Here is a 27,200-nt window from a genome sequence, read left to right on the forward strand (position 1 = left end):
CAACTTCTGCACAAAGACATTTCACCAAAATTGGAAAGTGATTTCTCCGAGGTTTTATATCTATTGATCTGAAATTGAATGTTATGCAATAGGAGGTTATTAAATTTTTGCAGTATTTATTTATTTAAGTTTTTTTAAATTCAATATTTTACACCAGTAGTCCTTGTTTACAATTTAAATTACTTTCCTGTTTATATTGGTCCAAATAAATATCTTTAAACGGTCCACTATTCACCATTAATCAAAGGCCTTTTAGAAAAAGTCTACAATTAAATTTAATTTGATTTTCAATACAAAACATGATAGGTTTGTTATAGGTTCTTGTTAAAAAACGGCAAGTGTGAGATTATCCATTTAAAGTCTATATCAGTATTTACGCCGTGTACATTTCATTCCCTTGAAACCATGGTGAGACTATACGTCTTTAACATGGCTGCCCCCATGGTGTGTCTGATATTAGAATAAGTTTAATGTTTACCCAGTGGAAGTCTTCCAAACATAGGATTTGCATTTATTTAACAAGGTAAAATGGTTTCATATTTTATTTATTCTGTAGAATAATTTCAAAGGTCATTTTCTAACGTGTGAGATGATATTGTCAACATATGTAAATTTATCTATCAGATCTTCGTAGTGTTTCCATTTAATATTAAGTCATTCGTATTAAATTGATTATCTTTTCAATAGTTTAATATAATACACAATATAAAGTATATATATACCGTTAGCTTGTCAAGTGTTCAATTCATACTTATGTATGTTTTAATTCTTTATAATCCAATTTCCAATTAGACTGTGATGTTTGCCGTTAAATTTTTCATGTATTTAAAAGCTAAGAGGAAAAAATATAACCGAACGCATCTTTTACACTATAATTTTCCAGCTTTTTAAGAGTCTCTCCTCCAATTTTGTTTGAATTTTCAGTTCGCCTTAGGATACATGTATGTTTCAACCAATCTTTTTATTAATCTTTAGATGCAAATTAATGCGGATACAAAACTAAAAATTAACAAAGACACTTCACCTCACGTTTTTGTGGCTTTCATTTCTTTTTGTCGTAAGTGCAGTTTTCTATTTGGTCTAGGTAAAAACCATTACACATTATCTAAAGGCACACAAAAGAAAGTCGGCAAAACTCATTCAATAACCATAAAGAGCTGGAATTACTTTGTAGGTTGATCTTGGCTTATTCATTTTAAGAAAATGGTATCACAACTTAGGTGCATGGATAGAATATATTTAAGACATCCCTTATAAATTGACTCGCAAAGAACGATAGCCTTTCTCCGTAATAATATGGCAACACTGGAATCAATTAAGATACATGTATATTGTAGTTTCACAAATTGTGTCACTACAACGACATAATACAAATGTATATATCAACGACACTTGTACCATTAAATCATGCCTTAATTATACTTTTAAACACATTTCGTGTTTAGAATATTTGCTATTACTACTTAGTGTATACTAATTATGTAATCTGTCGTTTCCTTTCACTTTTGAGTTGTCAATTCGTAATAACATTATAAAACCTTTTAAACACTCAAAATAATACACACCAAAAGATATACATGTTTGCCCTTTGTATTTTCTGTAATGTATATCTCTAGATGTAGCCCTTTCCGTATCATACTTTTCGTATCATACATTGCCTGGTGTTATCTTCAGTATTACCCCCTTTTTTTATATTACTATATACTGCTTATGATGTATCCGAACTATCCGAAGTTGTTTAGTTCCCTTGAAAATGCTTATGTTTGAATATAATTATGCCAGTGGCGGATCCAGGGGATGGTGCAAGGGGTTGACACACCCTTTTATAGGAAATTTGTCATTTTCATGTTTAGAGAAACGCCGGCTGGCACCCCTCTTTTTCAAAGAGGTCTTGGTCTGCCCCTGAGTATACTTTCTGTATTTGATGTGGTTTTTTTTCTGTCCATCAAAATTGTCTCCCTTTTGTAATTTTATTTATTGTTAGATTAAAGAAATTGTATTTATGTGAACTAAAATGCTTTAGGAAAGTTAAGGGGCGATAACCTAAAATATGGAAATCATCAAAAGCGATACATGTAGGTTCTAGAAGAGGATTAAAGACTCATTCTCGCCTCACCAAATCGAAGAATCTTTTACGTAATTAAATCATGGTTATGTAAGGAAAAATCCTCATAAGCTACATTTGTATAAGGCATTTCCTGACCACATTTAGTTAAAACGTAATATGTTTCAAACTATATAATCTCTCTATAAGTAAAAATCGATAAATTGACCCACTGTTTTTATTTAATTTAATTTTGAGCCACAATATAACAGAAATCTAATAAAATTTAAAGTTTTGACAAAAGATCCCAGACGGGAAAAGAATTATTTTTTCTGTGACAGATCGCTTTATTAATCTATAATTGTGTGGGTCTAATATCAAACATCCCACTGGTTTTTGAGGTTCGAGTTCAACGACATTTTTTAGTTGACAAGAATATGTACTGTGCCTTTAGTTACGTTTTCATTTGTTACTTCAGATCCATGGATGTAATATTGATCTTGTGGTTCATTTCTCACGAAAGAAAATGAAAAATAATATTCTTTAATAAATTATGCAGTACCCGGAGTATAAAACACACAGAAACATTGTTTAAACTATATTTTCACAGTGGTAATTTCGAAAAGTACTCATATATACAAAGGTATTAAAATTTGTTATTTGAATCCTCGGAATACTGTCACAGTGTTAGATTATATAATACTCTTATCGACCAAACCCGCGAAGACCAAGAGCCTATACATCCATTTCTACCGGAAGTGTTTTGTCATTGTTTTATTTTAAATTTCATTTTTACCTCATATTATAGTTTTTAATTTTTTGGCAACGGATACTTATGGATGGGAACCACACCAAATGTACTTTATAGAAGGCTCAAATACATATTTTGTCTACATTTATTGTCGAGCTGTACGGACAGACACACATGTTAATGCTTACAAAACTGTTAATACGTGTATGTAGATCAGTATTCTAGTCTAACTTTAATACACACCATCGTTTCTAATTTACACAAAGTTCCCAAACAAACACCCAAATACTTTGTTTTGTCAAGAGTTCAAGTGTAACAATGAAATCCTATATCCTTATTTATTTTACATATTGATTCAGTTTAATGCATACAGTTTCCCATTGTGAGCATGTTCTCAATTCAAACTTTTCAGATATTTTGGTATGAGAAGGGTTTCTAATTAGTATGTCTAGTTTAGTGCCAGGGACATTGTTCTACGCTACGGGATTGAACCGGAAGCACACTCCGACGCCAGCAACAATTTCTAACGACGAACTTAGTCAAAGATATGCAAGGTCAGTTCCGCAATATTGTTTATTGGAAAAAATGGGGGGGGGGAATATGTGAAATGAAAAGATGAGGTGTGAATAATAAAACAGATTACTTGCTGTAGTTATTAAAAAAAAACTTTAAGGAGGTAGACGTAGGGTAAAGGACATAACTAATGCAATCAGTGATATGTTTGTATCACAATCAATTTCACAAAAACCTTTCAAGCTTTCATTTGAAACATAATGAAATCAGTCCAAGTTACTTTGGTGCTTACATGAGATTGATGTAAAATACTGAATACAAACGTTCCACTGATTTGTAAGAGTTGCGTCCCTTAATCTAGGTCTACCTCCTTAAAAGAATCTCACGAAACTGTATTTTACTGCGATGAAGAATTAGATCATACAAACTGTCTTAAAACGGCCAGAAGGACAGGTCCATGGCAGCTCTAAGTCCTTCTCAGATAGTAAAACATAAATAAGGGTGGGGTGGGGTACAAATATGAAAAGGCAGGACGGTAACTAAGAGTTGTTTGTTCTCTATTTTTTTTTCATACAGGATCAAAGATAAAACTGGGTTTTTTTGTGCTTTCACACACTAAATATTTTTTTCATTAGATAATATTTTGTTGGTGATTTTGTCAATCCACACTCTACTTATCAAATGAGTGATACTTTGTTAATTACATTCAAGATTTTTTACAATAATTATTTAAAAGGCAGAAGCTTATTCAGTTGCCGAAAAGAATGGAGGGTCTGATGGTCCAATTTTTATTGGAAAATCTTTTGCAAAATTAGGACAATAAAATTAGACAATTGACTGGAACTCCCACCCTATCTTTTATAAATTTTAGGATAAAAATCCCTTTATAACTTTCTGAATCAGCCCCTAGTTTGTTTTAATGAGATCTGAAGTCTATACAATTCCAAGATATTTGTGACATTAATCGTAATACATGTACATGTAATTACCACATATTTAACCCTAAAAACAGTGACAGAAGCCTTTTAATCCGATCAATACATTTAAGAAAATTCTTATGCAAACAAAACAACAGTTTTACTGGACTATAATAAAATTAGAATTTGTGTCATAATGCCAGCGACAAGCATTATCTCGACAAAACCTCTTAACAAAAAGTCTTAAATCACAATACACAGTAATATTGTGTCATTCTAACGCAACTTCAGGTGAGAAATTTAAAAACGTAAATATTTAAAATGTTCGTGAGAAAAGCTGTTAAAGTATTTAGTACTTCTTATTAATGCTATACCACTTGAAAGCAAAAATTGTTGAGTTCGTGCTTTTTATACGCCTTTTTGATATATCGTAAGTACAAGTAGCAGATTTTTGTCTATGAAATTCCGGCACTGCCTATGGTAGAAGTGATTCATAGTGTAGAAAATCTCACCGAACTTAAGATGCTTTTTCGGTCTACATATGCTGTATTTTGGCGTACCGACAGTCCTTTCTGTAATCAGAAAATTTTGAGAAAACCATCTCCCAATAAGTACCTGTCCATCTAAAATTCAGACACTGGCTATGGCGAGGTGATTCATGGTGTAGAAAAACCCATGGATCACACAATGTTTTTTGGTCTACATATGCTAAATTTTTATGTGACAATAGCCCTTTCTTTATTTAGATCTGTACTTTTGAGAAAACTACACTTTAACCTCCCACTAAAACCAACCAAATCAAATCAAATCAAATCAAGAACAATAACTCTTGTAAAGTGATAATTTCATGTACAATCTATAAAAAAATTATCTCAAAAGCGCAACCAAATGAAAAACTAAGACTGGTTATGTGATCTGTAACGGTTTCTGAACAAGAAATAAAAGTGAAATCGGTGGGGTTTTGATATGCATGAATCACCTCCTGTCTGATTTTTATAAAGACTGATACTTAAAATCAAATCAAACATATTTCTTGTAAAGTGCCAATTTCAAACACAATCTACATATTTGGTATCTTGAAAGTGCAACAACCAAGTGACAAACTAAGACTGGTTATATGGTCTGTAACTATTTCTGAATTAGAATTAAAATTAATTCGATGGGCATTTGACATTCACAAATCAACTCTTGTTTGAATTTTATAAAGACTGCTACTTAAGTGTTTCAATATTGTATTACTACACACTAAAGTAAATTAGCTTGATAGATCCTGTAAATTAAAAAAAAAAACTTTACAATTAATTTAGAAAAAAACTGTCAGATTTGTAGAGTGTTTTTCCATATATTGCTTTATAAAATTCTTGTTTAGCTAAGGACAATGGTATGAATCCATTTTTTTAATTCATACCTGATTTATTATTTTTGTATATGACCATGGACTATATACATGTATTGTTCTCCATGATATACATGTACCCATGTTTTGAAAATGAATATAAGTACGTGATCAGTACTGTAGTTCCAATGTTACTCTGAGGAGCATGATATTTTTTCATGGGAGTAGGTTATACAAAACAGTTTTCCGCGTGCTAAACAATACTCAATATTATTGACCAACGCTCAAATATTAGTTTAAAAATATAATCAAAATGCCAATATAATACAAAATACAAAAGTGCGCCAATACGGGATATCAGGCCAATAATATGACGAATTTGATTAGTTAGTCAATAAAGGTATAATTTCGTAAGGTTTTCCATATTGACTGAGCTATTGGTCCTCGGCTGGCGATACTGGACTACGGCTACACATCAGTCCAATATGGCTAGTCTCGGACCAATAACTACGCCAAATTGAATATGGGAACCTTACGCGGTAATACTATGGTATTTGTATATGATGGGTTGAACTTTAAAATTTATTTTCCTGATTACGGTCCTTATTTAGAAGAAAAATGAAATACAATGCTAGAAAAAAATAATATTACTTTGATAACCGGCTAAATTATTGATAAATTTATTTTGAAGCATGATTTAAAAAAAAAATAATTTAGTTTTAAAGTTCCCAATATAATAGTTAAAATGTCTGCAAATATTTTTTTAATTGTACTGAACATTGTGCAACTGCTAAACGCATCCCTAGTTAAGCGAAACAAATGTTTTAAAATATTAAAAATGAATACGAGAGAAAATCGTAAAAATGACTTGCAAAACAATTGTGATACAAATTACCACATATAAATTTACAGACATTTACAGACATTTCACAGATTTACAGACATTTTACAGACATTTACAGACATTTTAGTAAATACACTGAAACATATGTCTCAACCGATATTATTCAGGCTTTAAGATTAGTTCGGGTTAGACACGTGTTCAGTTTATCAAGTTACAAATATATTTAAACTTTATAAGAAGGGACATTGCAAGTGTCTGGTTTAGAAGGTTTTCGGATTATTTAGGGTTCGCGGTTAACACGGGTTTTACTGTGTATTTTTTTCTACATCTTATGCACTTCATTTCAATTAATCAAATAGACCCTTTTGTGGTAAGTTGGTGAGCATGCCCAATAGACACTTCCGCGAGGTAGGGCTTGGGTAGAACAAAAGAATTTTCCTCGCGGAAGTGTATATTGAGCATGCTCGACGCATGCTCATCTACTACCCAAACGTTAGCACAAAAGGGTCTGTTGCTCAAATTAGACACGAGCCTTGATGACATGCATGACCTTGATAGTATTAATGATATATTGATGAAAAAATTTCATTTGTGTTTCCCGATATTTTTTGGAGGCGTTATTTAGATTTTCTAATCATTTGCATTGGAAATGCATAAACAAATAATTCTACCTTCTTTTCCAATATTTACCTTGTACTCTCTGACGCCAATTATAGTGACAATGATTAATTACTGATAGATAATCTGTAATACGTCACGTAACAGCCTTCATATCAGTTGGAGTAGAATTAATTTTTTTAATTAAAAGGTACTACTTGAGAACAAGAAAATTGTGAAGTGAAATCGATAGATGATAAATGAAAGCATTGTATTTCAATGTTTGCGTTGGAGAGTTAATATCAATAAGTTCTACGAAGAGGAACGTCGATATGTCCGATGATCCTCATTATTCTCATAGCCATGCACCTCACTCTCTGACAGATGCAGTCCAGATTCGAATGTATGTATGCCTAGAATGGTTTCGTAGCAGAAAATTGTTTTGTTTTCTAAACTTCTCCCAAATAATTTTATCTTCAAATACTTACAAATCAGCCCATCAGATTAATGGAAATGGTCAATTTCATGAAACTTTTTTTCAACTACTTTGGAGCAGGGACATGCTATATTTTGTACCACCATATTTTGAAATCACTCGAATGCTTACTCTCCCCTTTAAATTGATCGCTGCTTGTTTTGTTTATGCATGACGTTTATTTTGTTTTTGTCAAAACTTCGTCATTGCTTCGAAATTCTTCTTCGTTTTATTTTTCAAAGTACTGATTTTGTCATTTACATATTTACTGTTCATAGTGACACATGTCTATATATCTTGTAACCATTTCTGTTCTGTTCAAACAAGGATTATCTCCCCTAGTTCAAATACAATAACCCGAAGAACGTAATTTTCGAGAGTTAATGAAATTAAACTGCTACATGTAGACGTTTAATTTACAAGAAATTATCCTAAGCATCACGACTGATAGAAACCACAATTTAAGTAACAAGGATTTAGTCTATCTTCTTGTACATGTAATTTGAATGGTTTTAATTTGTATTTCGCATTTGGGAGTGTTCTTCAGTTACCATGGTAATGTCATAGGAAACACCCGATTCTTCGAATTAGGACTCCATGTTACACGTGATCTTGTTCTGAGTTGGGGGGGCCCCCCCCCCCCCAAAAAAAAAAAAAAAAAAAAAAACAAAAACAAAACAAAACAAAACAAAACAAAACAAAACAAAAACAAAACAAAAAAACAAACAAACAAAAAAAACAAATAAAAGGTTCAACGTAAAAGGGAAAACATCATATTAGATTGTGTCATATCCCTGTATGCATTATTGATGCGTAATAGGAAAAAAAACCAACGCGTGTGTAATTGGACTTCTTTATCAGCAAGAATATCATGTCATTATTCAAATTAACTGAACAGAAAGTTATCATTACTTGCTGATGGATTCTACTAAGCACTGTAATGAATTAAAACTGACAAAAATATCTGAGAATTAAAATAGAGGGAATACTATTCTCATCGTAATAAAACAAAGGTCATTCTGTCGTCCCTGAATGACCAAGTCCTTTTAACAGACAGAGATCTTGATAAATAAGCGCAATCTTTATCAAGTTTTACTTGATAGTGTAATCCAAGAGGAAGCTTGGGAAATAGATGATGTGTGCTATGAAATGGGGAGTTCATGACAAACTAGCAATGTACTTGGACTTTATACCGGATTAATAGGAAAATACCCATTTTATAACAATATATACTATATAATTACATTTGTATCATGAATGTTTGTATGAAAACGAACTCTTTATGCAAACATATTCGCGTTCCTGATCTTGAATTTAGTTGCTTTTTTGGGTATCTTGAATTATTTTCATTGAGATAACAATTTTATTTTTTTTTGATATAATAACATCAAACTGGGCCTGTCGCTTGTCCTTACCATACATGTGGCACAATGTATTTTAATACAGACTATATCTGCCTAAGTACAAAAAAGTATTCCCGACACTGTAATTCATACCACGGAAACATGGAAGAATAAAATTCATAATCATTTCGTAGCTTAAGTAGAATATGGCAATAATTGTCACATAACAAATGTCAGAATTACTAGGAAGTCCGTTCATCTGATGCAGCTACTGCCATTATAAATATTGAAATACTAAGCATACATTATCTTATTATTAACGACTCATTGTTCACAGCTGCATTTCAATTAAAACATTAAAACTCGTCATGTTAAACCCGATGATGCGAGTGATTACGGACGTACAAACCGTAACTTCAAAACACTAATAAACAATGAGTTTTGCGAGGCATTCGACCGGGTCATTCAATTGAAATACGACGTAGGGTAGATACACAATAAAGACAGGATAGTTGTTTATTGTAAACAAAGGCTATATGCTGATGATTTGATAATCTGTAGGTATAGCTAGCCACATTCTGTGAACAAGGCTTTATAGAAATTAGCTGTTTTAGTGTTCGAAATACTGCATTAAGTCAAAGTCGAAGTTTGGTGACTTTAGAATTTGGGACTTATTTTTCACTATTCGGTGTTTAACGGTAAGTTTATAAATCAAAATCCTACAGGAAAATATATTTATAAGAAAAATATATTGCTGATCTAACTATGTTAAGTGTTATTAGAGTTGAACTATATTGTTCAAATTTCAATATAAAACACTTGGCATTTAGAAATAATTATATGATATGAAAAAGCACTGATAACAATGCTTAAATATCAACTTTAAAAGGCAACGAACACTTCAGAGAACGACTTGACCGAAACTAGCTATCTATATGCAACGTTTAATCTCTTTTATACGTTTTTGAACAATGGGTCGTCTGGGGTTAATATTCGTGTAAATTACCATTTGATAAAAGCAAAACATTACTTTCATCTTGATGTGGATCATAAATACAACGTTTCTGTGAACTATGATTATTTTTCCTATACTTCATTTACTAGTTCGTCCTGGATTCCTTCCCGTATTTTGTAAGAATTAGGCAGTGGTTAAAACCTGATGGAAAAAAACACGTTAGTATTCAATGAAATCTCATTCAAGATGTTATATGACAATACAGAACTTTTATTTGATTTGTTTAGATATTGGACATGCATATTTCGATAGCAATAATGGAAAGGAAATATCAGACGAAAATACGATTGACGTATATAAGTAAATCAGTAAGAATCAGGCAAAATAGAAAAAGAAGAGCAAAATAATGAATCATGCTCAGACTAAACACACGAATTTGACAATGTGGGCACATGGTTTATGGTCATTCATCTTAAATATGTCAAGAGGATGTAGGAAAACGATTTCAGATAACATTTTGAATGAGATTTCATTGAATACTTACGTGTTTTTTTTTTTTCCACCAGGTTTAAACAACTGGCTAATTCTTACAGCGATTAACAGCTGAATTTTCACATAAGTCAATCCTAGCAATACATCTCTAGTACATTAAAATATGTGCATGTGAGCAACATATTGAATAAAAACGGTCTTGAATGAAAGCAATCCGTTCTATTGTGTATTATGGACCGGAAATGATATCGCGCATATTCTTCAGTATTAGTTTGAAGTTAAACATAATTCATATTGTAAAGAGTTGATCGACAATATAATAAAGTACATTTAATAAGGATAACATTTGTGCATTAACAATGGGTTTCGTTGTTTCTTGGTTTGGGACTTAAGTGGAAGAATATTTTTATAAAGCAATGGTAAAAAGGAAAATAGTTTTAGCATAGGGTAATGGGAAAAGGGGAATTTTGTATGATAATAAGTAAAAGAATGGTGTACGAAAGTATCAAATATGTTTCTGACAAAATATTATGGAAGATGGATATTCACAATATTAAACTCATCATACTTAATTTACTGTCAGTACTGTTTTGACTGCTGATTTTGCCAACTTGCCCGATGATAATATTGTGTTTTATTGCAACGCAATTGGGAGGTTAAGAAGGTAGATCTATGGTAAGGGACATAACTCCTGAAAAAGTGATATGCTTGTATTCAATTTCACCAAAGCCTGTCAAGGAACAGAATGAAGTAAGTCCAAGTTACTTTAATGCTTATATGATATTGATGTACAATGCTGAATACAAACGTTCCAATGATTTGTAAGGGTTGTGTCCTGCACCCTAGGTCTATCTCCTTAAGCGCGGTGTATAACATGGTATGAACCATGGTTTCCATCGAAAATGCCCCTGTCTAGTCAGAACCTTTGCGTTTGTTTCCATGACAACATTGGTTGGCTTGGATTATATTATTTCCATTTATTAAATAAACTTTCCTTCTTTAGGCTATTTCCTTTGGCCATTTCCCAGAGTTTGCCTGTCAGGTCGGTAAGGGAAGGGGCAATGATACATGTAAATTCAATATTTGTTTTTTACAGGGATTTATTTGGGGATGGGTCAAATGGTGAAATGGTGTTATTGGTTCGTTGGTAAATGGACTGTACAAAGCAAAATGTGCCACATATGATTATCATATGGTGGTCGAGTTATATGATAATAATATTATAATCATATGATATTTAACATATGATAGTCATATTATTATATGATTCTCATATCTTAACTTTGGCTTGAAAACATATGACAATCGTACATGTATGTTTGTGGATAACATATGATAATCATGCGATAATCATATTAAACAAAAGTATATGATTATCATATGGTGCAAATAAAATGATTCTTATGTGTTGGACATTTTTCCTATACATAGTGTAAATTTTGAGATAACACCATGAAAGAGCTGTATTTTAATTTAAGTAAAAAGAGTTATCGGAAATTTTTTTTTATAAAAGAACCGTTGAGATGTAGTGTCGGATAACGATTGTGCTAGCTTAATATCATTTCATGTTTTACAAATGGAATTTAATAATTAAAAAAAAAGATAAAATTAGAATCTAAAATTGACAGTCGACAAGAATAAGCTTTTGTGTTAGTTATGAATTAATATTACCTCCATAATGCTCAAAACTGTAGTTGAATAAAGATCTTTTTAACAATATGAATGCAATACGTGCCATGTTAAAATATATTACTGATATATTTATAGACACAACTGTATCAAAATATTGTTATATATTTTAAATTCATACAATTACACAACAGATATATAATAGAACAATCAGCATTAAAAAGACAGTCCCAAACAAATAGCTGAACGAATGATATCATATTTGTACAAAAAGATTAGTTTCTTATATCTTGAAACTGTTAATATTGTGATTACAGCGTACCAATATATACCCAATGTTCGTTTCTTACTGGAGGTGCCCAGTGCAGGTCCGGGTGTTAAAAGAATAGGCCTGCAGCAGCGCTAAGCTTGTCGTAAAAGGCGAGTAAATAGTGCTCAGAACCCTAGTTAGGGCGCTCTGCCCACAGAGCAACTGGGATGTGTGCCCCAGGTGGTGGAATGGGGTACACCTGGTGTGTTACATGCTGGGGTTGTCAGGCTATAATACGGAAAACCTGACCGCAAACCATAGTGGTGCACCGTGTTGGGAAAGATGCCACGTTTCTCGCACGTTAAAGAACCCTACTGTGGTATTCTCTCGGAGTAGGAACCATAGGGCTCCGCCACAAGAGGCTAAATTGCCCGACCCTACCCACCTCTCCCTATTTCCAATGGCAATCAAAATTTGTCGACCCCATTGTCCTTGTGACCCATCCCTTTTTCATTTCATCATCATTTCATGTTCATATTGTCACCAATTTCATGTTCATCGTCTGAATATAGCTGAAATATTGCTGCTCGGACGTTAAACCCCAACAAACAAACAAACAAACTTACTGGAGGTAGACCTAGGGTAAGGGAAATAACTCTTGACATCAGTAATATGTTTGTATCATTTTCAGTTTTACCTAAGCCTATCAAGCGTACATTTGAAACAGAATGAAATGAATCCAAGTTACTTTGATGCTTACATGAGATTGATGTAAAATGCTGAATACAAGCGTTCCAATGATTTGTAAGAGTTGTGTCCCTTACCTTTGGTCTATCTCCTTAATTACAAAATTCAAAAGTCCTAATTTAATGTGGCTTCATTTCTAATATTGAACTTTGTAGAACTTCTTGGTGCTGGATTTGGTTCCCTATTTCGATACATTTGTTTTTGAGTGCTTCTGGTATAGAATTTATTTTTGGATTTGATCTTCCTATATATTTAGCTCTGATGTTGGTAATGAGAGAATACTTCTTGAAACAGATGTACAGATAACAGAAATTTTCAATGTGTATGGTACTTTTGTATTCGTATTATCCCTATAAAACATTCCTTATGGTACGAGCCATAACAAATTCAGATATATATCCACGAAAGAAAGAAGACAATTCAAGGAATGCAAAACATTAATACACGAAAATAAATGATTTATACACTAAGATAAAAGCGCACAACACAGGGTAGAAAGTTCTATTGGATTAAAATCCATGACAGCTGGTACACAATTGAATTATATCTTTCTATTCCTCACATTTGAGCAACGAAATCATCCAGAGGGTTCATAATGATATATTGATAGCTGCGTAAAAAGTGACAATCAAAACTATGATATAATATAGAAGACTAAAACCTAACAGCTTAAAAATTGACAATCAATGTATGGGGTACATTTGGAATGGGAAATTGGAGATAATCTGCACCATGAGAACTGCGATTTGTTCAACGTATATTAGTTTTCTTTTTTCTCTTTTATCTACCCCTGACTGCACTTCGTGTAAGCAACTCGGTAGGTGTTTCTAGAAAGAAAAGCACAGAACGATTTTCCTACCGGTGCACCTGGTCCATGCTCCCAGTTTTGAGTGTAGTCCAAGTTGCTCATTCTCATTTGTTTCTTTGTACGTGCTATTTTGGTTATATCATGTCCTTTGTTGTGTGTGTCTATTTCCTCTGTCGAGTCTTTATCCCTGGATTGCATTCTTTTGATTTCCGCTAGAATTTTTGTCCCCCTAATTACTCTCTAGAACGGAAATCAGTTTTAAAGTATATCTACTTCCTAATATATCAAATTTAATTAAAACAATAGTTTAAATGCTTTACAACGAAAACTAAAGTTTCTTAGTTGATAAATGTAATAATATATAAGTGAAAATGCTATGGTGACGCTATGCAGAATGGATGATTTCTATCGAGAATGGGGAACAGGAGGTTTATGGAATCAATTTTAAGTTAATTCCATTCAGGTGCTGTTAAGTGTTTTCAGTTGGTTGCTATGTTCTTTTTTATAATGGGTTGACTGTTAATTGAAATAATATCACGATTTTAATCCCGTATTTCTTTGATTTTACTTTAAAGATCTTGGTATCGATAATATTCATTCTGCCAGTTTACCTACAACTAGCATTTCCGTGTATTATCAGCAGTCAATTTCATTATTACACGTTTATCAATATCGCTTAATCCCAAAGGTTCACTGTATAGGAACAATTGGTTGCATATGACAAATTTAATCAATAATTAAACAATATATATGATTTTGCAATTATTTCATCATAATGTAAGTCCTAAAAGTTTTAACACACTTCCTTAATTAATTTGCAGTCATTTATCAACGGTAACGTAATGGTTAGAAAACAAAACGTCTCATGTATGCAAAGTGAACTTATTATTCCAATAACCAAATTTCAAAAATAGACAAATGTATAAATTTCATTCAAGGACATATATTTTCCCCATTTCAATCATAATTACACCGGTTCTGTCCATCCGAATATTCCACAATCTCTCAAAAGAATAGGCCTGCAGCAGCGCTACGCTTGTCGTAAAAGGCGATTAAATAGTGCTCAGAACCTTAGCCAGGGGCTACGGCGCTCTGCCCACAGAGCAACTGGGTTGTGTGCCCCAGGTGGTGGAATGGGGTACCCCGGTGTGTTACATGCTGGGGGTGTCAGGATATAATACGGAAAACCTGACCGCAAACCATAGTGGTCCACCCTGGTGGGAAAGATGCCATGTTCCTCCCACATTAAAAACCTTACTGTGGTATTCTCTAGAAGTAGGAACCATAGGGCTCCGCCACAAGAGGCTAAATTGCCCGACCCTACCCACCTCGCCCTATTTCTAGTGGCAATCAAAATTTGTCGACCCCATTGTCCTTGTTTCCCATCCATTTTTCATTTCATGTTCATTTTATCATCCACTTCATGTTCATCGCCTGAATATACCTGCTCGGGCGATAAACCCCAAATTTTGTAGGATTTTATATATTACGGGAGACGTATTGAAAATCTGTAAATATATATTTTTTATATAGGGTTATACAATTATGTTTTGGATGTAGTTCTATATATTTTATTCTAATCTGCTGATGAGCAATTACTCATTGAAACATGTGTACAACATATCGACATTTGCGATATATATATATGATTGGTATTTTGTATTTATTTAGCATGCCCTATTTTAAGCTACTCTCGTGACTCGTTCTACTATCGTCCTTTTTGTTGTCTTGAAATTTTCCCGTATATACCGCTATTAATAATTCTACTTTTTAACATAGATGAAACCATATTAAAGTACTAATTCACCTATAATTATAGTTAGTCACAATTTTTAAACTAAAAATATTTCCCGTCAACTTTTTAAAAACTGAGCAATCCATAAGTAATATTTTTTTCTCCACTTTCGCAGGCTTTTTCATTACTGTAGATAAATTTCAAAGAGTAGTTAAGGGAACCAAGGTTCTAGCGGTAATCAAAAGAATGTAATCCAGGGACAAAGACCAGACATGAAAAACAGACATACACAACAAAGAACATAAGTAACTAAAATCATTCATACAAAGTAACAAAAGCATATGAGCAACTCAGACTCCACTTAAAAACTGGGAGCATGGACCAGGTGCACCAGCAGTGTAAGCGTCCTCTGCTTTTCTAGAAACACCCGCCGAGTTGCTCATAAAAAGTCAAGTCCGGGGTAGACAAACGAGGAAAGGAAAACTATGACCCGTTCAAATCATTAATGTGGTATTCTGGATGGATTCTCAGTATTACTCTTAACAAAAGTGTCGAACATGTGGACTAATCGCCGTTTGCATGACGCTTGAGTGAACCTGTTATTAATACCTCAACTGTTAATGAAAATACATAACGTTTGCAACTATTGCTTTAGGCTATTGAACTGTTTATTGCAAGTAAGGATGGACTCCTTATCAACGAACAGATTGTAGAAAGCTACCATATTCTTTGACCTTAAATTGAATTTCGATTTACTCACAATTTTTACACATTTAATCATATCGATATTTTGACGGTGTTTAATTATAATTAAAGCTGTCTAACATAATAAAGCTTAATGATTAAAATATTAATTAAGTGCCGGTGTATATAAAAATCAGGCAGTGATGAGATATAGTGTTAAATATATAAGTACAAGAAAGTAAGATAGTGAAAGTGCTGAGCATTTTATAATTTAATAATAATAATAATAATAGAAAAAAAAGACATGTCGCGAACGTCTAAATTTAGTTTAATACAACCTGCAGTGTTACATTTGGTTTGTCTAGTGATTTTTTTCTTATCTGTTTCACTCCTGGAAACTTCCTAAAAGTTTTTTTTCGCTTAACGATTTAAACGAATGCAACTTGGTTTGATGTAATTCGAACCAATCCGTTGAGAAAAACATACACCGAGTGAATCGTTTTCTTCACACTGGTCAGGAAGTGTAAAATATGACTACTAACTCGACTACAGTTTCAATATTTCTATATGCACAAAATAAGTAGTACGTTTATTTTAGGTCGAAGTAGATCATATTTATAAAAATGAATTGCAACTGTCCGATTACTTGTAAAAGACAATTAAGGAGGTAGACCTAGGATATGGGAAATATCTCTTGATATAAGGGAAATCAATGATATGTTTGTATCATATTCAATTTCATCAAAGCCGTTCAAGCTTTCCTTTGAAACAGAATGAAATCAGTCCAAGTTACTTTGATTCTTACATGAGATTGATGTAAAATGCTGAATACAAACGTTCCAATGATTTGGAATTCTTACCCTAGGTTTACCTCCTTAAATCTTAAAAAAAACCATTTATTTCTAACATTCCACTGAAAGTCTTAAAAAAGAAAATAAACTTTTTTAATCATACAATTCACTAACTGTAGGAGTTTTAAAAGACAATTCACTTATTTTAACACACCATTTTCTAACATTCCACTGATAGAGTTGAAGTTCATGTATCGGATTCGGGTTTTGACTTGCGTATTTCAGAGGTCTTATTTTATGCATTATTCATATACAAGGTAGAGCTCCATATTTGTTTCTTGTCAAAGAGTAACCAAGGGAACCAATAATTTAGTGGAAATCAAAAGAAGGTATCCCAGTGACTAGGACCAGACAGGGAAAACAGACACACACGACAAAGAACACAAAAAACCCAAAATAATACGTACAAGGCAACAATAGTAAATTAGCAACTCGCACTCCACTAAAAACTGGAGCATGGACCAGGTGCACCGGTAGGGTAAGCATCCTCTGCTTTTCTAGAAATACCCACCGACATTCACACCAAATTTCTTCGGAAGATTAAAAAAAACAAAAACATACTCGTACCAGACACCAGATTTGATGATTCGAAAACCAATACGTAATTTAATTAATCTTGATAATTCAAACCTGCATACCAGTAAGTTATTTGAGATCAAAGAGATTTTTTGAATGATTGAAAATACAGCAATTTAATAGTATTTGTTTTTTACATGAACATTCAGTTGTCGACAGTAACATTATGAATAAATGTTCAATATCAATTCAAGGATGACAAAAGCATTTTAACTACAAAAGGAAAGCTGATTTTGTTCAGTTTTTAAATTATTTTTCTTTTTTCATAAAATGTATATTTTTCTGATGACAAGTTGCACATTGATTTATTTCAAAATATAAATGGACAATATCTGTAATCTTATGCAACGTAAAGCACAAACCATTTTTGATACTGTAGATGTTTAAGTATTAACCACAATAATTAAATTTTTACAGTGTAAAGGCTTTATGATTTTAATGCAGACTTGTACTGTTAATATCCATTATGTGGAGCACAATATGATTGTGACAATGCCTTTACTGGCATTGCAATTATAATTTCAGCCTTGACATAGAATTGACGTTTAGATAATGTCCGAACTGCCAATCTTTCCACCGATTTGTGATTACTGCACAATAAAAATCGCCTACCGATGCAATCATCAATTGTAATTTCATTAAGCTCGTTTTATCTACAGGATACTGCTGTATCATATTCCAATAAAATTTAATTGCAAAGAGAATTCTATATTTTTTTTTATATTTTTAGAGGTATCAACTAAAGGCCAATTTATACTGCAGTTGACAAATTTGTGGTGTATCATTATTACCGTAAAGCGAGCAATTTTCCACTAAATTGGTTAGCTAAGAGAAGTCGAGTAAAATATCTCCCACCCCCCCGATGCCTGTCCCTTACACAAAATTAAAGGCTGCTTATTTTAATTCCAAATAAAATCATACAGCTGAATTCTTTGTCGATCGAAAATAGCTGTTTTACGGTGTTTCTAGTTTCAAAATTGAGGTTTTATATCGTATTTGAGTGATGGAAAAATTAGTATCATTATCCACAGTTGTTATTCGTCAGTGTCTTCAATTAATCAAACCCGATTTTAAAATTACGAAACTTCGTTGTCACGCAAATAGTCTACTGTGAATGAACTTTAATTCGTGGATACCAATTTTCGTGGATTAGGAAAGATACGCAAGTTCATGGATTCTTCAATTAGTGGTTCTTGGGGTTTCAATAAGCAATGGGATTCTCCTATTCATTGGAAATAAAACCTCGTGGTCACCCACGAAAACTACGAAAATCGGTACTCCACGAACAATAGTACTTTCACAGTAAGTAGACGTGTTATCATCTCAGAGCTAAAATTTGGTGTGTCCAGTAAAACAGAGAATGGGGACATTTGTAATAAATCGAATGCAAATGTTTAAGGACTCTTACCCTACCGGTGCACATGGTCAGCAATCATAGTTTTTTTACTGGAGAGCGGATTGCTCATTTACTTTTGTTTCTTTGTATGTGCTATTTTTGTTATTTCGTGTTTTTTGTGCGTCTGTTTTCCCTGTCTTTTCTTAATGCTTGGAATATGCGTATTCTTTTGATTTTCGCTCGATTATTGGTTCCCTTGATTACTCTTCCTCAAGCTCAAGACAACAGCAGCCAACTTTCCTTATACCAAATGCACGACTGTGTATCTACTCTGTACCAGTAATATCGAATTAGTTATTTCAAATAAAATAAGTGATTTTTCAACGTGTCATATTTTTCCTTTCCTTTTTCGTCTACGACTTGACATTTTATGAGCAACTCGGCGGATGTTTCTAGAAAAAAACAGAGGACGCTTACTCTACCGGTGCACCTGGTTCAGTGGAGTTCGAGTTGCTCATTACTTTTGATACTTTGTTGTGTGTATCTGTTTTCCATGTCTGGTCTTTGTCCCTGGATTACATTCTTTTGATTTCTGCTTGAATCTTGGTTTCCTTGATTACTCTTTTCATTGTTGATATATTTCGTTTAGTTACCGGTTGTTGTATCTGTCTCTCAAATGGATTATCAACTTCAATTTTTTTTTGCCCCGTGCAGGTCCGGGTGTCAAAAGAATAGGCCTGCAGCAGCACTAAGCTTGTCGTAAAAGGCGACTAAATAGTTATCAGAACCTTAGCTCTCTGCCCACACAGCAACTAGGTTGTGTGCTCCAGGTGGTGGAATGGGGTACCCCTGGTGTGTTACATGCTGGGGTTGTCAGGCTATAATACGGAAACCTGACAGCAAACCATAGTGGTGCACCGTGTTTGGAAAGATGCCACGTTCTTCGCACATTAAAGAACCCTACTGTGATATTCTCCAGGAGGCTAAATTGCCCGACCCTACCCACCTCTTCCTATTTCCAGTGGCAATCAAAATTTGTCGACCCTATTATCCTAGTGTCCCATCCCTTTTTCGTTTTATCATCATTTCATGTTCATGTTATCATCAATTTCATGTTCATCGTCTGAATATAGCTGAAATATTGCTGCTCGGACGTTAAACCCCAACAGACAAATCAATTTGTTTTTTAGGTGGTTGCGTAAGGTACTGTGGTCTTTTTCACAAAAAAAAATCGTAAGTGTAAAATTAGTCGTAAGTTATGACGTCACAGTACTTTGATTTACTATGACGTCATAACTTACGACTATTTGTACACTTACTATTTTTTTGTGAAAAGGACCACTGAAGTTTTTCTTAAATAGCAATACTGCATGATAATTACTACTCAATTGAATTAATTAATCATTTCAATCTCTTTTGACTGTAGTATATTCTAATAATTACATTGGGTAATCCAAATAATCATTCGTGCGGAAATCATCAGCAGTCAATTTCAGACCGTTGTCAACAAACACTGGCTCTCGAATGCACATACAACCAAAGGATTAATTGTGCATAATCCCCAATATTTCTCAAAACAAACACCAAACATAAATAATATTTACACATGACGCAGTTGTTAGTATGCAAATTGAAAACGCTTCAGACTTAACTTTGTTAAAGCAATGATTTAATTTCAAATTAAAAACAAATTCAAATGAGTTATATATAATTATATTAATAAGATACAAGACAAAGATGACTGTATTTGATATTATTGAAGAGCTGACCAGTCTTGTTAATCTAGAAATTACGGCCAAAATTGATAAACGAAGTAATTCTTATATGCTTAGAGAATGTCCATGTGCAAAAAGGCAGATCCTATGATACAGGTTAACTTTTATCCCACTGAATTGTTTGTTCCAATGCTCTCTCTGTCTCTCTGTCTCTCTCTTTCTCAATATATATATATATGTCAAATTTGCGATGCAAATTTTTGGTCGTTCCCTTCGCGGGACTCGAACCCGTACCGCTGTGACATCTATGGCAACACTGCCTGCACAAAGCCCAGCGCCCTAGACCACTCGGTCAGCTAGGCTATATAAAATATAGCTTTAGCTGACAGGGTCATTCCTCCTCGTATGATTAATATAGAGCTGTAACTTAGTACACGATGTATGGTAGTACGGGACAGTTTATATAGGTGTTATTATGTAGGATAAAGGATCAAATATGTTATATGTCATGTTATGTATGTTAAATAGGATAAAGTTTGTTTTAAATCTACAATGGATGGCTCAGAAAATGATTTTATATTACTTAACAAAGCAGTCAAATTTTACTCAAATTAAAGAGTAATCTCCCTTTTTTCAATGATTTACATTGCTTTTTATGCAATTTATTTCTCTTCACTCGTTGCAGTTAACCAAAAACCATCATTCAACATCATCCAAAAAGGTGCATTTTTCATATGAAATAGGTAAAAAAAATTTTCAAAACAAAATTTGTCATGTGCCACCCACTGCCTGGCTTTTGCTTGGACACCCTCGTAAAACATATTTCGTTTCTTCATATATAGATTGAGAACAATTCTAGAATATGCCATAGCGCTGTTGAAAAACAGATGAACACAGATTTATTATATTACTAGATTAGCATGTACCAAAAGACAACTAAGTTGCTAATTTCCCTGTTTCTTCATCTCATCTTCACATAGTCTTGAAAAATTCAAGAAACAACTGGATTTCTAGTTCTCCTTTCTCTGGCAAGTCTTACACAAATGGTAGAAGTAATCACATATGTAGTCCGTTGCAGCTTGGAACACATTTATATTTCAACGTCTAAACTAATATACTTCTTCAACTTTGTGTAGGAACGATACATAATAGCGATACACATCTTAATTATAGGTATTTGAACTTTTAGAAGTAGACTTTAAATTCTTCAGTAGGAAGTTATTAGTTTAAAATGCATTAAAGTTAATGAACCTTATTGTCGTTTAAAATGTATAAATTTTATTCAGATTTATAAGGCGTAAAGAAGTAATCAATGAATTTCACCAACTTGATACTAAAACGAAAATGAAACAGTGTAATATATTTTAACCATACATGGAATTGCACAATAGCCAAGGGGGATTTCTTTAACATAATGGAAATGAGAAGGTAAATACATGAACATAATCATTATTGTATTGGATTGAATGAATATTTCAAATGAGCATGATTTCAAATTTTGTGCAGTAATTCTTTTATCTCCTAAAATATTCTTCTGTGTCATATCGAAACCATGAGTGGTTCTTTAAATTAATGATCGGATGCCGTGATCGACGCACAGATCATATAATCGTGTTTACGTTAGGTTGCAGATTGCTACTTACCCTTTTTGACTCTATTTCCAATCCTCATTATTGTTTCCCAACATTCAGTAATGAAACTTTTAACAAGTCAGTATGATATAATTGCATGTATTGTTTAGATCTAATTTCAAATACCTTCCACAAAAACGACTGTAGGAGAATTGACTTTAACGTCAATCTTTCTCTATCATTATTGCAATCAAATTTCAAATGTTGATATCATTTCAATATTTATTCTATACCGTGGTACTTTGAATAGTATGAGAAAAAAATTAGGTGAATTCTCCCGAAAGACAGCATAATATTGTTACAGTTTGTTGATGACATTTTCATAGTAGTCTTTGCCCATCCGCTGTACTAGTATCCACTCATTAGCTAAATTGCTGTAAACCTTTTTTCTCCATCCCGCAGATTTTCTATAGGCCCATGGTATATTATATCCTGAATCTTTGACTATTTAATTATCTATGGGGCATATTAATATGTTATGTTTGGCGTGAAGCAACATAAAAATATAGCAATTGTTAAGGAGGTAGACCTGGGGTAAAGGGACATAACTCATGAAATCAGTGATATGTTTGTATCATATTGAATTTCACTAAAGTCTTTCAAGCCTTCATTTGAAACAGAATGAAATCAGTCCAAGTTACTTTGATGCTTACATGAGATTGATGTAAAATGCTGAATACAAACGTTCCAATGATTTAAAAGAGTTAGGTCTACCCCCTTAAATAGTATGTATTTTTATGACGTTACTTTGTATCCGTTTCAGATCTGCATTTAATGGACGACCATGGCCACCTTCTAGTCCAGTAGCTGGTGTGTACGATATTCGGAACTCTAGTACGTCACTTATACTGCTCAATAATAAAAAGCGAAAGGTAGGTGTTTTTAGTTCTGATGAGCTGCCCCGTGCAGGTCCGGGTGTTAAAAGAATAGGCCTGCAGCAGCGCTAAGCTTGTCGAAAAAGGCGACTAAATAGTGCTCAGAACCCTAGCCGGGGGCTAGGGCGCTCTGCCCACAGAGCAACTAGGATGTGTGCCCCAGGTGGTGGAATGGGTACCCCTGGCGTGTTACATGCTGGGGTTGTCAGGCTATAATACGGAAAACCTGACCGCAAACCATAGTGGTGCACCGTGTTTGGAAAGATGCCACGTTCCTCGCACGTTAAAGAACCCTGCTGTGGTATTCGATAGGAGTAGGAACCATAGGGCTCCGCCACAGGAGGCTAAATTGCCCGACCCTACCCACCTCTCCCTATTTCCAGTGGCAATCAAAATTTGTCGACCCCATTATCCTTGTGTCCCATCCCTTTTTTCATTTTATCATCAATTTTATGTTCATCGTCTAAATATAGCTGAAATATTGCTGCTCGGACGTTAAACCCCAACAAACAAACAAACAAACAAAGTTCTGATGAACTAGATTAAAGTATTAAATACGGGTCTTGTTGATATGCACTAAGATGCTGTGAAACCTAGCCTAGTGTCACAAAGCATTATCGTCATGGAACATACTATTGCCCGCTGCGACTAACAAAATTGTTCTGGACTTTGACATATATAATTTTCCGCTCAACATGCTACTTTAAATACTACTAATGTTATCTATTGCTTGATATTGAACAACTGTTGAATGGTATTGACACATTAAATTTTAACCGTAGATAAAAATCTTGTAAATTCCTACCCATTCACGGTTGTTTGGAAATATACGCCGGTGTAATTCTACTTTTTAAATCGATTTAGCTAGCATGACGCGAAGTATAAATTACAAAATAAGAATATATTTACACAAGTTTCAACAGTTCACAATGAAAATTTAAAGGAATAAGTTTTTTGAAGTAGTACGCAAATTATATGTCATGCAGATATATCTTGGTCTTTATATTCATTGACGTATAATGTATTTTACGATTTGGATTCTATTTTATTTTAAGACTTGACGCTTTTTTGGAGAGTTGATACGGCATGTGATAGAGATTTTAACATGTGATGTTCATTATATCATATACTTTAACCATACTTCAAGTATAGTATGTGAAGGTCTGGGGATGTGATATAGGATATGCGATATAGGGTAGACGATATAGAGTTTATATCACAACCCTAGACCTATGTCACCATGGATGCCAGTGGCTGTTGGGTGGTATAGGAGTTTTGGCTTCATATAGATTTAGGAATGTATTATTCAGCATATATATCAAGCTAAGTTACGTCACATTTATTGTGACGTTGTTGATATAAATTTAAAAAAGTTTATTTCGAAGAAATAGTTGAAATACACATATTTTGTACATGAACATAACTGGCTCAAACAAGGTAGCATTCTAAATAAACAATGCTACATGATTTATTTAAATGTAATTTTAATTAATAAACAACCAACGTATTAGTTATGCAATAGAAGTTACGGGAAACGAGTCACATCAATGACTGATACGCTCGATTTTTTCTGTATAATGTGATCATAATTATTCGACGAAATATGAACTAATCTAGAATCGTTAAAATTTAATTTTACGCACTATTACTCAATGTAAATATGTTTAACTGGAGAGAAAAGTGATGGTCACCCTGATCAATTTGTCCTTAATTGTTCTACACACTTAAAACTGGTAATAAATGGAGGTAAAGTTTTGATAATTTGGTAAACCGAGGAAAAATAAATTCATGAAGGTAACCACATTTTCATGAATGGAATCTATACTCCTGCTTTAGTTTGAGGGTTGATTTAAGAGTCGATCGTTTGTATAAATATACGACGAGGTAACCAGTTAAATCATTTACCTGGAATTAAAAAAAGACGCACAGACACACAGACCCGGATATACCGAAAAAATGATGTAATAAAATGCAGACACCGTTTAAAGTCACAGTCCTTGCCAACTTATTACGCGGAACAGTATGAGTGTACACAAAACAAGCCAAAACGAGAAAACTCTCTAAATACTTGTTAATTTACCAAACCTACTCATCAACACGAACTTCTCTGACCTACAAAACCTTTTTCCGTGTATATTAATAACATCTATTCTGTTTCCTTGAGTAGACCGAGTCACCTCGATTTACGATACAAAAAGAGTATTATCTACCTTTATCCGACAGTCTTTTCATACCCCGGAGAGTATAATTGGAAGACCGCTGATAGCTATAAATCTTCCGTAAATGTAATTTTGAGATCAATTGACAGTGAATGTACACAGCTTTCATTATTTACGTACACAATTCATTAGCAGTCGAGTTTGTTTGACTTTATTTTGCATCACGATATTCATCCTCGGGGTATTTTCTTATGTTTACCGATATCTTGTATTAATATTTTAGATTTTGTTTAAATAGGTATTTTAATACTTCTTTTGTCAATATTTTCATGTGATATTCTGTAGGAAAGTCAGCTACGAGGACGAAGTAATCCGCGGAAAGAAGAACACAGGTTTGTCTTCCATTTTTTCCATAGTTTATACGTACCGCATAGAATAGTCAAGTTTTTTTCTAGTGTAACATGTGCACGGGAAAAATGTTCGGTTTGATTAATTTTCTGTTCATGAAGAAATTGGCTGTTGATAATAACAAAGTCATGTTGGTAATAAAAGATACAATTCCAAAATAAAATGTTTTACAAGTATATGTTTAGTAGAAAGTTATTTGGTAATCGTGTTAGCTGTTTCGATTTTTTCCTACTCGCAAAATAATACAAAAGAATAATATTTGTCGTAGGTCTTTGACAACAAAATTATACCTTAATGACATCATTTGTTATATTCTCACTTGTATCTTGAATGTTAAAAATAATTAGTATAAAGAGTAGTTTACATTTTCAAAATATAAAATTTAACGGCCATGATTGTTAGTTTTAGTCCATAGGATGTTTAATGGTAACAACATTTATGAGATATGGCGCAGATTTTATTAAGTATCAGTCTTTATAAAAATCAGACAGAAGGTGATTCATGCATGTCAACATCACACCAAATTCAGTTTTATTTCTTGTTCAGAAACAATGGCCGGTCACATTTTAGTTTTTCATTTGGACGTTGCGCTTTTGAGATGAAATCTATATAGATTGTACATGAAATTAGCACTTTGCAAGAGTTATTGTTCTTGATTTAGTTTCATTTGGTTGATTTAAGTGGGAGATAAATGCACGATTTTCTAAAATGCAAATCTGAATGCAGAAATGGTTATCGTTATGTGATTGTGTAGCGTATATAGACTTTAAAAGCATCGCTTGTTTGGTGGGTTTTTCTTAACCATTGGTTGTGTCTGCATTTTATGTGGACTTGTGTTGAATTTAAATCGTTAATCACTGTGATAAAATTCAAAGTCGTATTTACACCAAATTGTGTACGACGTTTTTTTTTCTTCGTAATAACGGCATAGTATAGTGGCAGTTTTCTTTGCATTTGATCATGTTACACCAGAACACGTATTGGTTTGGTAGATACCTGTTTTGCTTTTTACCCTTTGAACTAGGCCAAATACTGATAACTTAATGGCGTTCGAAAAAAAGTGTATCGAAAATTGAAATAGCGTGCCATGTGTTATTTCCTGAATAAAATGTTGAAAATTATAAGGGAAAAGAACAAATTTTACTGCTTTGGCTATCTTTTTAAAAGACAGTACTTGTTTTAATTTTTATTCGGGCTTTAAACACCCTTTCTCTTATACGTGCCCTTTACTTCCTTACTATAAGTTGTTGAAGTATCCTACATGTAATATAAAGCAACTTCAATAATATGATATACAAGAGAAGTGTATTCACTTGTAATAAATTGATGTTATAGTACCAGTGTATAAACCTTATAGCCCTTTGATATAGTTTAAGGCGTATCCCAGACGGCGTGCCTCCGTTGGGCCAACGTTGGCTGATGGTTGCATCGTTGGCTTTTAGTTGGTGTTGGCAGGACAACGTTAGCCCAACGTTGGCCCAATGTAGTAGTCCGTAGTTATGGAAATGTTTCTTGATTTATTTTTAACC

General features: G+C 33.3%; 1 protein-coding gene across 5 annotated transcripts in view; it reads left to right on the forward strand.

The window, feature by feature from the left end:
- The first annotated feature begins 366 nt into the window (after positions 1–366).
- LOC148606488 (uncharacterized) overlaps positions 367–27,200 on the forward strand; it is a 37,815-nt gene continuing 10,981 nt past the window's right edge. For 2 of the 5 annotated variants that reach the window (XM_088543690.1, XM_088543691.1), the window contains exons 1-4: positions 3,210–3,349; positions 7,214–7,405; positions 22,993–23,101; positions 25,609–25,655. In XM_088543690.1, coding sequence (XP_088399816.1) covers positions 7,263–7,405; positions 22,993–23,101; positions 25,609–25,655 — 299 coding nt within the window. In that variant the 5' untranslated portion in view covers positions 3,210–3,349; positions 7,214–7,262. Of the gene's footprint in view, positions 524–1,084; positions 1,171–3,207; positions 3,350–7,213; positions 7,406–21,876; positions 22,027–22,992; positions 23,102–25,608; positions 25,656–27,200 lie in introns of those variants that run through there. The other 3 variants (XM_088543693.1, XM_088543692.1, XM_088543694.1) reach the window with 3 other exon arrangements.

This window comes from Perna viridis, chromosome 9 (assembly GCF_037379345.1).
Source record: "Perna viridis isolate PV_CMFRI_1.1 ecotype Kerala chromosome 9, ASM3737934v1, whole genome shotgun sequence".
Lineage (NCBI taxonomy): Eukaryota > Metazoa > Mollusca > Bivalvia > Mytilida > Mytilidae > Perna > Perna viridis.